The sequence below is a fragment of the Argopecten irradians genome, chromosome 1 (assembly GCF_041381155.1).
Source record: "Argopecten irradians isolate NY chromosome 1, Ai_NY, whole genome shotgun sequence".
In the NCBI taxonomy this organism is placed as follows: domain Eukaryota; kingdom Metazoa; phylum Mollusca; class Bivalvia; order Pectinida; family Pectinidae; genus Argopecten; species Argopecten irradians.
The window spans coordinates 58,270,823-58,285,252 of record NC_091134.1 but is presented as its reverse complement, the minus strand read 5'-3'; the positions used below and the strand labels follow the sequence as shown (position 1 = coordinate 58,285,252).

General features: G+C 37.5%; 2 protein-coding genes across 2 annotated transcripts; both read left to right on the top strand.

Annotated features, from left to right (window-relative positions):
• Window positions 1–2,484, top strand: LOC138310951 (uncharacterized). Its single transcript, XM_069252319.1, has 4 exons — window positions 1–143; window positions 999–1,124; window positions 1,457–1,558; window positions 2,318–2,484. The coding sequence occupies exons 1-4, from the start codon at window positions 102–104 to the stop codon at window positions 2,444–2,446; spliced, it is 399 nt and encodes a 132-aa protein (XP_069108420.1). The 5' UTR covers window positions 1–101; the 3' UTR covers window positions 2,447–2,484.
• Window positions 2,485–4,755: 2,271 nt separating this feature from the next.
• LOC138310943 (uncharacterized) lies at window positions 4,756–6,670 on the top strand. Its single transcript, XM_069252311.1, has 4 exons — window positions 4,756–4,884; window positions 5,427–5,564; window positions 5,963–6,064; window positions 6,503–6,670. Exons 1-4 carry the CDS (start codon window positions 4,843–4,845, stop codon window positions 6,629–6,631), a joined length of 411 nt encoding a protein of 136 aa, XP_069108412.1. The 5' UTR covers window positions 4,756–4,842; the 3' UTR covers window positions 6,632–6,670.
• Window positions 6,671–14,430: the final 7,760 nt, after the last annotated feature.

The following is a 14,430-nucleotide window of genomic DNA, read 5'->3' as shown; positions in this document are numbered from 1 at the left end:
ACAAGATTTTAAAACATTCCCACGACTTTGGTACAAATACAGCGAGCTGTCCTTAGTTCTTACATCCAGTTGTTTCTCGTGACCTTACTCAGATCTCAACCATGAACGGATTCCTAGTGGTCCTGGCCTGTTCTCTCGCCATTGTAAGTTTCACAATCTTTCTTTTGTTTTACGCTTACAAACACTATTTTGGGTAAACAGATAAATGCTCAAAATGTATGTCTTTTGTTTAGATAATTATATGTATTGATTAATTAGATTGTCATTTGGTGTCTGTCTTCTTTCATGAGCTAAAACGTGTATCACTGCTTCAGGGTGTGTTTGTGTATATTGCAAATTGATGTTTCTTGTTTCAAATTTTCTAACGAAGCATATCTTCGATATATCTTGCGATTCCCAGACCATTATTACTAGTTTCATTATATTCCCTCTTACTCCACCCCCTCCTGTTTGCACTCTATTGGTTCATAAATCTTTACAACAATGAGCACTATTCGCAAAATTTTCAAGGGTCTTTAAAACGTTATTATCATCAAGTTTCTATTATTACTTCAATTCCATGTTAATTTAAAGGCCACTGCCTTTCCGAAACTGCTTTTAATTTTTAAAATGGGAATTAAAACGAGATTGATAATGTGGTAGAGTCACAAAAGTTATCAATTTACCGTTACTACGACACTTACCATCACCTTCTTAACAATTTAATTTAAATAAATTCGAATGTTCATAGCGCGGGTCGTCTTATGTTTCCCGCCTTCGTCCTAATTACCGCTCGTCGGTTGATAATCACTGCGCCAGATGGCAAAACAGTGAAATGAATCTTCACTGTTAACATAGTTTACGCAGAGGATCTTGTGTTTTGTTAATGTTATAATATGCTCTTAGGCAATGAATATATATTTTCGTATGTAATTTTTGTTTTTAAGATTTTATTTATTTATTTTTCTCAAAGGTTGTGGGCCTTAACTTGGGTAACGATGGTATTTTTACATTTCCAGGCATGCGCAATGACCACTGTCAAGATGCCGCATCATGGCCATAATGGGACACATCCACCCCATCATCATGGAACCCACGCACCGCATATTGGGGAGGGATTTGTCTTCAAGTACGACCATGCCGCGGTAATTCTCTGTCATTCTACTGTGTCTATTAGATAGTGTGATTGAACTATGATGATGGGCGTTATAATTGACGTAGAATCTCCGAAATTTGACTAAGAATCGGTGCTGTATAAGTTCGTATGGGGCATTCTTTGTTTAACTCAATGTTGTTTTGGTTCGTAGCATTATAAATTAACAATCAGACACAATAGCGTCTATATAACAACGAATCAAAATGCCGTTAATTTAATACTGTTTTAGCGAGAAAAGTGGTGAATTATACATTGTATATGTTAATGGTATGTCTATGATAATCAATCATGAAACTTATGTATGACTTGGCTCTTACTCAGCAACGTATGGCTATAATCAGCAACCATACATGCTGGATCTATAACCCAAGTGATGACGAAAAGAGCCACATTGGAGATATCCACGTTCTCAGGAATCTGGAGGTAGGTACACCTCACTTGTACTGTTATATTGTAAGATAACAGACGATCTTAGCTATATACTCGTATGTATCTAACCGAATGGCTTTCTGTTCCGTCAAGTCCTGTTTCGGTGTATAGATGAAGGGGATAATTTTAAGCTATTGTGTGATGGAATCAGTTTAGGCATACATATATACATGTATATCTTTCACTCCAATTGTATGCATATCAATTTTATAAACAGTTTGGTTACAAATCATTGCTTTATCATTTATATATGATTACAAACCTAACTCTAGCTGAAATTAGGGACCACGGAATTTGACATACAAAATATCCAGTTATGCCATAAAATAGCTATTAGATGTCTGAGGGACATTGGTAAGTTCTTTTTGAAAACATAAGAATCCATTATCTGGTCAGTCTTAAAATATAGGTATGAAGCTATAGTAATCCTGATTTTCCTCTTAAAGATATAGTTTATTGCGGCCGTGTGACGCCAGTGTTTAGTGATAAAAACACAAGAATAAGACCTCGAATCCAATGTCATGAAAATGAATAAGCTCAATGAGTTGTAGCATCACCATTTGATGCCAATCTAATGTTACATCCATTTAGATTTTGTTTACATTTAATAATGTTTTCAGAGTTACAGAATTTATCGTACATTGACTTATGTTATGTATGGTGTGATTCCGATAGAAAAAAAATGGTTCCTATATTCCCATCCTATATTTCTGCCTAATACCATATTTTAACAACTTGTTTATCTGTTAATAGGTAAAACTTATCCTGTTGATTGACACCAACCCCACCGGTACCCCCTTATCGCACGACGACCTTGCCCAGATGAGCGCATCTCTCGCCCATACATGCAGACCAACATTTCCAGTCGCATCTCTAAATTAAATGTAATTTGATCAAAATAAAATTTCAGTCAGACAGAAGTTCTTTTTGTTTCTTGTTGACTTTGTTTCCGTTGGATCTACAGAACTACTTGTCTCTTTTTGCTTTCAAATTCTCCATAAAAAGATAAAGTGTCAACTATTTTACCCTTTTACATCCAAATAGTTTTCCAAAATATTACCGGGACATATGAACATTCTCCTTCTAAGAATTAACAAAAACGTTAATAATCATGGTAATCTGGGCCGATTACAATTAGAATATTTTTATCAACCGCAGACATAAGCATAACATTACGGATTTCCTGATAGTTTCTATTTTCAGAAAATAACAGCAATGCAAACGAGTTTAAGTAATACTATATACATTTCCCACTTGTTTAGATATTTAACGTCCCAGGGTCATGTAAGGACGTTGTAGGTTTTTTCCCACTTTCTGACTTGAACTGTCGGAGATAAATACTTTTGATGCTACACCATAACGAATGATTTTTTTTCTCTATCAAAAACACGAACAGATGAATAAGAACTTTTCTTCAATTAGAAAAATTACTAACTTTACACCATTACCATCAATGAAAAGATTGAGCTTTTTATTTTACTTAAGATTAACATATTAAAATATTTCAAAATAATTAATTGCGTCCCGAAAAAAATCCATAGCACTATAAACAATAGAGAACAAAATACTAATTGCGGTTGGACCAAAAGCAAAATAAATTGTTTAATATGTTCTATGGTGTTAATTAGACACATGAATACTAATTAAACATACGATATAGTTCAAGTGGTTAATATCGTTCATGCGGTTGAGCATCTTTAAGGATTTAAGTTTCCATTGATGATACCAAGAACGTTCAGTCTACCGCCCTTTTTCAGACGTCTACGAAAAGATCCACTGTGTGTGAGAGATATGATATAATCATGCTATTGTAGTTATAACTTGTTGATCATTATATGGCATCCACCGTCACAACTGATCAACATTTTGAGAATAACAAATTATACTTACAATGCCAAGGTTTTAATTTTACAAGTACATTTTCATCTACAAACGTAGTGACATGAGTACATACGGACAGCCCATGAAGACAAGCTGTGGTCTACAATGCCATGTCACATTTTGACAGTGTGATTAGTAATTGTAAATTAAACTCTGTATGTTTCCATCTAAATGGCTTAAAAACAGGAATTTTACAGTGCATAACGTTTGTCTTATATATATGTTTATAAGATATAATACATGGTTATCGGTCTATTTGAATGGCTTTCACACCTTAATTCATCAGACTTGATGGTTTCAAAAAGATTACCAAGAGAATAAAACCATGTCAAAATTTTCGCTCAGTTGCGGTACATATAACTTTAAACGGAAACAACTAAAAAGAACTCGTGATGTATATGAAAACAAACAACAGACCTATAAAGTGACGGGGTTACATTGAGTTGGGTAAGAAATATATGTTCTATTATAGGAACATTTCATGTTTTGACTCCAGATAAAGTGAGTTTCAACTGGTAGTTACGTAAAACATGTGATTTCGAAAGGTTCACAACACATGCTAATCTAATCGAATTGCGTCCCGAAAAAAATCCATAGCACTATAAACAATAGAGAACAAAATACTAATTGCGGTTGGACCAAAAGCAAAATAAATTGTTTAATATGTTCTATGGTGTTAATTAGACTCCAGATAAAGTGAGTTTCAACTGGTAGTTACGTAAAACATGTGATTTCGAAAGGTTCACAACACATGCTAATTTAATCGAGATTTCACCTCTGTATTCTTATTTTAGGTCACACTCAGATAGGTTACATATAGTTTATGTATGTAATGTACCTTCCTGAAATAATTGCAAAATGAGGTTATACTTTCCAACAGTATTGATGGGACGTCCTAAAGCTCTGTATGAGAGGGGGTGTTGGGACGTCCTAAAGGTCTGTGTGAGAGGGGGTGTTGGGACGTCCTAAAGGTCTGTGTTTTGTGTTTTGCTTTGGGATTATATAACAGAATTAGCCTCACTGAATTGTCACCTTAACAGAGGTATGGAATATCTGCCATAGATAATCCAGGATCAATTTTAACTGAATGAATATACGCTCAATAATTCAGCTCATTGTAACATTGTACATTATATTTTAAAGTCTTATTTGATTTAAGAAATAGGCATAATTCTAATTCAATAATGTAGACTAAAACTGTTATAAGTGAAAGTAATGAATTCAAATAAATAAGGGTTACTTGGTTAGGCTGAACTTTCACTAGCCATATGGTACGTACATGTGTAGATAAGCTACACAATCTAGGACATTCCCACGGCTATGTTACAAATACAGCGAACAGTCCTTGTTACTTCTTAGATCCAGTTGTTTGTCGTGACTTTACTCAGATCTCCACCATGAACGGATTCTTAGTAGTTCTCGCTTGTTCGGTTGCCGTTGTAAGTTAATGACTTTTCCAATGTTTTTTTTTTTTTTTAAATAATGTGCTTATCTTTGGGGTCAAAAGACAGATTGATTTATCAATTTATTCGATAACACTGTAATTATTTTACAATATTGTCATTCTGTCTTGGACCTCTTTACTGATATATGTATCTTTGAAAAAATTGTCGACGGTTTCAAGGTGTAGTTTCGTTTAAGAAAGAATAACTATGGGGAATGTATGATCGCTATAGATTTTTTGATTTTCGATTCATTATTGCATTATTCATTTTTTGTTTTCTACTTTACCCCGATCCTTTTTTACCCCGATCTTTTTTATCCCGATCTTTTTTTACCCCGATCCTTTTTTTACCCCGATCTTTTTTAACCCCGATCCTTTTTTACCCCAATCTATTTTCTCCTTCTTTTCTTGTTCATTCCAACACTCCAGAATCTTTCCACGAGAGCTTTAGAATGGAAGATTAGTTTTAACCGAATATGAATCTATTTCAAATATCAATTTCAGCCATGGTATAAATTTCTCACTTTATTTTTCCAGACATGCGGAATGACAGTCCCAGTCACGACGCCGGCGCATCACCATCACAACAACAATAACGGGACACATCATCATCAACATGGAACTCACGCACCACATATCGGCGAGGCCTTTTCCTTCAAGTACGATGCATCCTCTGTAAGGCTCCTATATTCTCATCTTGCAAAGTTGCTTTCCTTTGGGTTTCTCTGTCTGTAAGAAATTGTGGCCGAGCCTGTGATTCCCGCATATAAAAAGAGTCTTCAAGCTCGTTCAGATTGAATCCATTTGATAATTTTTGAGCAAAACAGTTTTAGCCAAAAGTTAATTTCTTGCGCGAATTTTTGCTTCTAGTTTCATTTTTGCTCTAATTGTCCACGAAAGTAACGTTAACAGTATAAGCATAATCGCTAGTTGTATATTAATAACAAAAAAAAAAAACAACAAAATCAAAACAAAACAAAAATCAATAAGCTGGAATTCAATTATAGCGATGAAATAGTCCCATGTTCACGATAATAAAGCAGGAGACTAAATAGTATTTTGCTTTAACACAGCACCGTATGGCCGTAATCAGTAACAAGCAATGCTGGATCTATAACCCAAGTGATGACGAAAAGAACAATATTGGAGACGTCCACGTTCTCAGGAATCTTGAGGTAGATACATATTTAATCTTAACTTATTTTTATTTTATTAAACAAAAAAATCGGTCACATATTATGCCAACTTATGAGAGGAATATCCAGCCACATGTGCTTTACTACAATAACAAATCTATGTAAAAGTGAAAGTAGGAAAACTTTAGACTGTGCTTTTGCTTGGCACACACTACATTAAAACAACACCCTCTGATAAATAATCAATTAATACATCTCGTGGGATCCGTGCATTCTAGATATCATATATTCAATTTCACTTTACGTTTTAAGACATTTATTGACATAAGCACAAAGATCAAACACCAAATTCCGTACAAAACCCCTAATAAGGACAACCTTTAAATTTAGTCTATTCACAATAAAGAAATCATAATAAAAACACATCGCTTTCCAAATCTGTAGTTTTGCACATACCTTATTTTCATCTGTCTACAGGCCAAACTTATCCAGTTGATTGACAGCAACCCCACCGGTACACCCTTATCGCATGACGACCTTGCCCTTATGAGCACACCTCTCGCCCACACCTGTAAACCAACATATCCAATCGCAACTCTCAATTAAATGTAATTGCAATGAAATAAAATTTTCGCCTAACTGACAGTTGAGTGTTTGTTGTAGTTTATTTTATTGAACTAATCCGTTGATATTTTTGAATCAGTTGACAGTGTATTTGGTACCGTTCCAATAAAACTGTTAATACTGTATAATAGAATTATAATGAATAAAATGAGCATGTTTGAGTTAGGTATTCATCATACAGGAAAGATTAGGTGGTAAAAGTATTAACGACGGTAAGAAGGAAAGAGTAGGTGGTAAAAGTATGTAACGACGGTAAGAAGGAAAGAGTAGGTGGTAAAAGTATGTAACGACGGTAAGAAGGAAAGAGTAGGTGGTAAAAGTATGTAACGGCGGTAAGAAGGAAAGAGTAGGTGGTAAAAGTATTAACGACGGTAAGAAGAAGGGAAAGAGTAGGTGGTAAAAGTATGTAACGACGGTAACAAGGATAGAGTAGGGGGTAAAAGTATGTAACGACGGTAAGAAGGAAAGAGTAGGTGGTAAAAGTATGTAACGACGGTAAGAAGGAAAGAGTAGGTGGTAAAAGTATTAACGACGGTAAGAAGGAAAGAGTAGGTGGTAAAAGTATGTAACGGCGGTAAGAAGGAAAGAGTAGGTGGTAAAAGTATGAAACGACGGTAAGAAGGAAAGAGTAGGTGGTAAAAGTATGTAACGACGGTAAGAAGGAAAGAGTAGGTGGTAAAAGTATGAAACGACGGTAAGAAGGAAAAGCAGGTGGTAAAAGTATGTAACGACGGTAAGAAGGAAAGAGTAGTGGTAAAAGTATGTAACGACGGTAACAAGGATAGAGAAGGCGGTAAAAGTATGTAACGGCGGTAAGAAGGAAAGAGTAGGTGGTAAAAGTATGTAACGACGGTAAGAAGGAAAAGTAGGTGGTAAAAGTATGTAACGACGGTAAGAAGGAAAGAGTAGGTGGTAAAAGTATGTAACGACGGTAAGAAGGAAAGAGTAGGTGGTAAAAGTATGTAACGACGGTAAGAAGGAAAGAGTAGGTGGTAAAAGTATTGAAACGACGGTAAGAAGGAAAGAGTAGGTGGTAAAAGTATGTAACGACGGTAAGAAGGAAAGAGTAGGTGGTAAAAGTATTAACGACGGTAAGAAGGAAAGAGTAGGTGGTAAAAGTATGTAACGACGGTAAGAAGGAAAGAGTAGGTGGTAAAAGTATGTAACGACGGTAAGAAGGAAAGAGTAGGTGGTAAAAGTATGTAACGACGGTAAGAAGGAAAGAGTAGGTGGTAAAAGTATGTAACGACGGTAAGAAGGAAAGAGTAGGTGGTAAAAGTATGTAACGACGGTAACAAGGATAGAGAAGGCGGTAAAAGTATGTAACGACGGTAAGAAGGAAAGAGTAGGTGGTAAAAGTATTAACGACGGTAAGAAGGAAAGAGTAGGTGGTAAAAGTATGTAACGACGGTAAGAAGGAAAGAGTAGGTGGTAAAAGTATGTAACGACGGTAAGAAGGAAAGAGTAGGTGGTAAAAGTATGTAACGGACGGTAAGAAGGAAAGAGTAGGTGGTAAAAGTATGTAACGACGGTAAGAAGGAAAGAGTAGGTGGTAAAAGTATGTAACGACGGTAAGAAGGAAAGAGTAGGTGGTAAAAGTATGTAACGACGGTAAGAAGGAAAGAGTAGGTGGTAAAAGTATGTAACGACGGTAAGAAGGAAAGAGTAGGTGGTAAAAGTATGTAACGACGGTAAGAAGGAAAGAGTAGGTGGTAAAAGTATGTAACGACGGTAAGAAGGAAAGAGTAGGTGGTAAAAGTATGTAACGACGGTAAGAAGGAAAGAGTAGGTGGTAAAAGTATGTAACGACGGTAAGAAGGAAAGAGTAGGTGGTAAAAGTATGTAACGACGGTAAGAAGGAAAGAGTAGGTGGTAAAAGTATGTAACGACGGTAAGAAGGAAAGAGTAGGTGGTAAAAGTATGTAACGACGGTAAGAAGGAAAGAGTAGGTGGTAAAAGTATGTAACGACGGTAAGAAGGAAAGAGTAGGTGGTAAAAGTATGTAACGACGGTAAGAAGGAAAGAGTAGGTGGTAAAAGTATGTAACGACGGTAAGAAGGAAAGAGTAGGTGGTAAAAGTATGTAACGACGGTAAGAAGGAAAGAGTAGGTGGTAAAAGTATGTAACGACGGTAAGAAGGAAAGAGTAGGTGGTAAAAGTATGTAACGACGGTAAGAAGGAAAGAGTAGGTGGTAAAAGTATGTAACGACGGTAAGAAGGAAAGAGTAGGTGGTAAAAGTATGTAACGGCGGTAAGAAGGAAAGAGTAGGTGGTAAAAGTATGTAACGACGGTAAGAAGGAAAGAGTAGGTGGTAAAAGTATGTAACGACGGTAAGAAGGAAAGAGTAGGTGGTAAAAGTATGTAACGACGGTAAGAAGGAAAGAGTAGGTGGTAAAAGTATTTAACGACGGTAAGAAGGAAAGAGTAGGTGGTAAAAGTATGTAACGGCGGTAAGAAGGAAAGAGTAGGTAAAAGTATAAGGTAGTAAAGTATGTAACGACGGTAAGAAGGAAAGAGTAGGTGGTAAAAGTATGTAACGACGGTAAGAAGGAAAGAGTAGGTGGTAAAAGTATGTAACGACGGTAAGAAGGAAAGAGCAGGTGGTAAAAGTATGTAACGGCGGTAAGAAGGAAAGAGTAGGTGGTAAAAGTATGTAACGGCGGTAAGAAGGAAAGAGTAGGTGGTAAAAGTATGTAACGACGGTAAGAAGGAAAGAGTAGGTGGTAAAAGTATGTAACGACGGTAAGAAGGAAAGAGTAGGTGGTAAAAGTATGTAACGACGGTAAGAAGGAAAGAGTAGGTGGTAAAAGTATGTAACGACGGTAAGAAGGAAAGAGTAGGTGGTAAAAGTATGTAACGGCGGTAAGAAGGAAAGAGTAGGTGGTAAAAGTATGTAACGACGGTAAGAAGGAAAGAGTAGGTGGTAAAAGTATGTAACGACGGTAAGAAGGAAAGAGTAGGTGGTAAAAGTATGTAACGACGGTAAGAAGGAAAGAGTAGGTGGTAAAAGTATGTAACGACGGTAAGAAGGAAAGAGTAGGTGGTAAAAGTATGTAACGACGGTAAGAAGGAAAGAGTAGGTGGTAAAAGTATGTAACGACGGTAAGAAGGAAAGAGTAGGGTGGTAAAAGTATGTAACGACGGTAAGAAGGAAAGAGTAGGTGGTAAAAGTATGTAACGACGGTAAGAAGGAAAGAGTAGGTGGTAAAAGTATGTAACGACGGTAAGAAGGAAAGAGTAGGTGGTAAAAGTATGTAACGACGGTAAGAAGGAAAGAGTAGGTGGTAAAAGTTGAACGCGGTAAAAGTATGTAAAGTTTACGACGGTAAGAAGGAAAGAGTAGGTGGTAAAAGTATGTAACGGCGGTAAAAGGAAAGAGTAGGGGTAAAAGTATGTAACGGCGGTAAGAAGGAAAGAGTAGGTGGTAAAAGTATGTAACGGCGGTAAGAAGGAAAGAGTAGGTGGTAAAAGTATGTAACGACGGTAAGAAGGAAAGAGTAGGTGGTAAAAGTATGTAACGGCGGTAACAAGGAAAGAGAAGGTGGTAAAAGTATGTAACGACGGTAAAGAAGGAAAGAGTAGGCGGTAAAAGTATGTAACGACGGTAAGAAGGAAAGAGTAGGTGGTAAAAGTATGTAACGACGGTAAGAAGGAAAGAGTAGGTGGTAAAAGTATGTAACGACGGTAAGAAGGAAAGAGTAGGTGGTAAAAGTATGTAACGGCGGTAAGAAGGAAAGAGTAGGTGGTAAAAGTATGTAACGACGGTAAGAAGGAAAGAGTAGGTGGTAAAAGTATGTAACGACGGTAAGAAGGAAAGAGTAGGTGGTAAAAGTATGTAACGACGGTAAGAAGGAAAGAGTAGGTGGTAAAAGTATGTAACGACGGTAAGAAGGAAAGAGCAGGTGGTAAAAGTATTAACGACGGTAAGAAGGAAACAGCAGGTGGTAAAAGTATGTAACGACGGTAAGAAGGAAAGAGTAGGTGGTAAAAGTATGTAACGACGGTAAGAAGGAAAGAAGGTGGTAAAAGTATGTAACGACGGTAAGAAGGAAAGAGTAGGTGGTAAAAGTATGTAACGGCGGTAACAAGGAAAGAGAGGTGGTAAAAGTATGTAACGACGGTAAGAAGGAAAGAGTAGGTGTAAAAGTATGTAACGACGGTAACAAGGAAAGAGTAGGTGGTAAAAGTATGTAACGGCGGTAAGAAGGAAAGAGTAGGTGGTAAAAGTATGTAACGACGGTAAGAAGGAAAGAGAGGGGTAAAAGTATGTAACGACGGTAAGAAGGAAAGAGTAGGTGGTAAAAGTATGTAACGGCGGTAAGAAGGAAAGAGAGTAGGTGGTAAAAGTATGTAACGACGGTAACAAGGATAGAGAAGGCGGTAAAAGTATGTAACGACGGTAAGAAGGAAAGAGTAGGTGGTAAAAGTATGTAACGACGGTAACAAGGATAGAGTAGGTGGTAAAAGTATGTAACGACGGTAAGAAGGAAAGAGTAGGTGGTAAAAGTATGTAACGACGGTAAGAAGGAAAGAGTAGGTGGTAAAAGTATGTAACGACGGTAAGAAGGAAAGAGTAGGTGGTAAAAGTATGTAACGACGGTAAGAAGGAAAGAGTAGGTGGTAAAAGTATGTAACGACGGTAAAAGGAAAGAGTAGTGGTAAAAGTATGTAACGACGGTAAGAAGGAAAGAGTAGGTGGTAAAAGTATGTAACGACGGTAAGAAGGAAAGAGTAGGTGGTAAAAGTATGTAACGACGGTAAGAAGGAAAGAGTAGGTGGTAAAAGTATGTAACGACGGTAAGAAGGAAAGAGTAGGTGGTAAAAGTATGTAACGACGGTAAGAAGGAAAGAGTAGGTGGTAAAAGTATGTAACGACGGTAAGAAGGAAAGAGTAGGTGGTAAAAGTATGTAACGACGGTAAAAAGGAAAGAGTAGGTGGTAAAAGTATGTAACGACGGTAAGAAGGAAAGAGTAGGTGGTAAAAGTATGTAACGACGGTAAGAAGGAAAGAGTAGGTGGTAAAAGTATGTAACGACGGTAAGAAGGAAAGAGTAGGTGGTAAAAGTATGTAACGACGGTAAGAAGGAAAGATAGGTGGTAAAAGTATGTAACGACGGTAAGAAGGAAAGAGTAGGTGGTAAAAGTATGTAACGACGGTAAGAAGGAAAGAGTAGGTGGTAAAAGTATGTAACGACGGTAAGAAGGAAAGAGTAGGTGGTAAAAGTATGTAACGACGGTAAGAAGGAAAGAGTAGGTGGTAAAAGTATGTAACGACGGTAAGAAGGAAAGAGTAGGTGGTAAAAGTATGTAACGACGGTAAGAAGGAAAGAGTAGGTGGTAAAAGTATGTAACGACGGTAAGAAGGAAAGAGTAGGTGGTAAAAGTATGTAACGACGGTAAGAAGGAAAGAGTAGGTGGTAAAAGTATGTAACGACGGTAAGAAGGAAAGAGTAGGTGGTAAAAGTATGTAACGACGGTAAGAAGGAAAGAGTAGGTGGTAAAAGTATGTAACGACGGTAAGAAGGAAAGAGTAGGTGGTAAAAGTATGTAACGACGGTAAGAAGGAAAGAGTAGGTGGTAAAAGTATGTAACGACGGTAAGAAGGAAAGAGTAGGTGGTAAAAGTATGTAACGACGGTAAGAAGGAAAGAGTAGGTGGTAAAAGTATGTAACGACGGTAAGAAGGAAAGAGTAGGTGGTAAAAGTATGTAACGACGGTAAGAAGGAAAGAGTAGGTGGTAAAAGTATGTAACGACGGTAAGAAGGAAAGAGTAGGTGGTAAAAGTATGTAACGACGGTAAGAGAGGAAAGAGTAGGTGGTAAAAGTATGTAAGTAACGGAAAGAGTAGGTGTAAGGGTAAAGTATGTAACGACGAAGAAGGAAAGAGTAGGTGGTAAAAGTATGTAACGACGGTAAGAAGGAAAGAGTAGGTGGTAAAAGTATGTAACGACGGTAAGAAGGAAAGAGTAGGTGGTAAAAGTATGTAACGACGGTAAGAAGGAAGAGTAGGTGGTAAAAGTATGTAACGACGGTAAGAAGGAAAGAGTAGGTGGTAAAAGTATGTAACGACGGTAAAAGGAAGAGAAGGAAAGAGTAACGCGGTAAGGTGGTAAAAGTATGTAACGACGGTAAGAAGGAAAGAGTAGGTGGTAAAAGTATGTAACGACGGTAAGAAGGAAAGAGCAGGTGGTAAAAGTATGTAACGACGGTAAGAAGGAAAGAGTAGGTGGTAAAAGTATGTAACGACGGTAAGAAGGAAAGAGTAGGTGGTAAAAGTATGTAACGACGGTAAGAAGGAAAGAGTAGGGTAAAAGTATGTAACGACGGTAAGAAGGAAAGAGTAGGTGGTAAAAGTATGTAACGACGGTAAGAAGGAAAGAGTAGGTGGTAAAAGTATGTAACGACGGTAAGAAGGAAAGAGTAGGTGGTAAAAGTATGTAACGACGGTAAGAAGGAAAGAGTAGGTGGTAAAAGTATGTAACGACGGTAAGAAGGAAAGAGTAGGTGGTAAAAGTATGTAACGACGGTAAGAAGGAAAAGTAGTGGTAAAAGTATGTAACGACGGTAAGAAGGAAAGAGTAGGTGGTAAAAGTATGTAACGACGGTAAGAAGGAAAGAGTAGGTGGTAAAAGTATGTAACGACGGTAAGAAGGAAAAGAGTAGGTGGTAAAAGTATGTAACGACGGTAAGAAGGAAAGAGTAGGTGGTAAAAGTATGTAACGACGGTAAGAAGGAAAGAGTAGGTGGTAAAAGTATGTAACGACGGTAAGAAGGAAAGAGTAGGTGGTAAAAGTATGTAACGACGGTAAGAAGGAAAGAGTAGGTGGTAAAAGTATGTAACGACGGTAAGAAGGAAAGGAGGTGGTAAAGTAGTAACGACGGTAAAAGGATGAGACGGTGGTAAAAGTAAACGGAAAGAGGAAAGAGTAGGTGGTAAAAGTATGTAACGCGGTAAGAAGGAAAAGAGAGGTGGTAAAAGTATGTAACGACGGTAAGAAGGAAAGAGTAGGTGGTAAAAGTATGTAACGACGGTAAGAAGGAAAGAGTAGGTGGTAAAAGTATGTAACGACGGTAAGAAGGAAAGAGTAAGGTGGTAAAAGTATGTAACGACGGTAAGAAGGAAAGAGTAGGTGGTAAAAGTATGTAACGACGGTAAGAAGGAAAGAGTAGGTGGTAAAAGTATGTAACGACGGTAAGAAGGAAAGAGTAGGTGGTAAAAGTATGTAACGACGGTAAGAAGGAAAGAGTAGGTGGTAAAAGTATGTAACGACGGTAACAAGGATAGAGAAGGCGGTAAAAGTATGTAACGGCGGTAAGAAGGAAAGAGTAGGTGGTAAAAGTATGTAACGGCGGTAAGAAGGAAAGAGTAGGTGGTAAAAGTATGTAACGACGGTAAGAAGGAAAGAGTAGGTGGTAAAAGTATGTAACGACGGTAAGAAGGAAAGAGTAGGTGGTAAAAGTATGTAACGACGGTAAGAAGGAAAGAGTAGGTGGTAAAAGTATGTAACGACGGTAAGAAGGAAAGAGTAGGTGGTAAAAGTATGTAACGACGGTAAGAAGGAAAGAGTAGGTGGTAAAAGTATGTAACGACGGTAAGAAGGAAAGAGTAGGTGGTAAAAGTATGTAACGACGGTAAAAGGAAAGAGGTAGGTGGTAAAAGTATGTAACGGCGGTAAGAAGGAAAGAGTAGGTGGTAAAAGTATGTAACGACGGTAAGAAGGAAAGAGTAGGTGGTAAAAGTATGTAACGACGGTAAGAAGGAAAGAGTAGGTGGTAAAAG

Excerpts from the sequence above, each read along its gene's own strand:
- LOC138310951 (XM_069252319.1), top strand. The coding sequence starts at position 102 with ATGAACGGATTCCTAGTGGTCCTGGCCTGTTCTCTCGCCATT. Across the intron at positions 1,125-1,456 it reads TCAAGTACGACCATGCCGCG|CAACGTATGGCTATAATCAG; the intron begins GTAATTCTCTGT and ends GCTCTTACTCAG. Across the intron at positions 1,559-2,317 it reads ACGTTCTCAGGAATCTGGAG|GTAAAACTTATCCTGTTGAT; the intron begins GTAGGTACACCT and ends ATCTGTTAATAG.
- LOC138310943 (XM_069252311.1), top strand. The coding sequence starts at position 4,843 with ATGAACGGATTCTTAGTAGTTCTCGCTTGTTCGGTTGCCGTT. Across the intron at positions 4,885-5,426 it reads TCGCTTGTTCGGTTGCCGTT|ACATGCGGAATGACAGTCCC; the intron begins GTAAGTTAATGA and ends TTATTTTTCCAG. Across the intron at positions 5,565-5,962 it reads TCAAGTACGATGCATCCTCT|CACCGTATGGCCGTAATCAG; the intron begins GTAAGGCTCCTA and ends GCTTTAACACAG.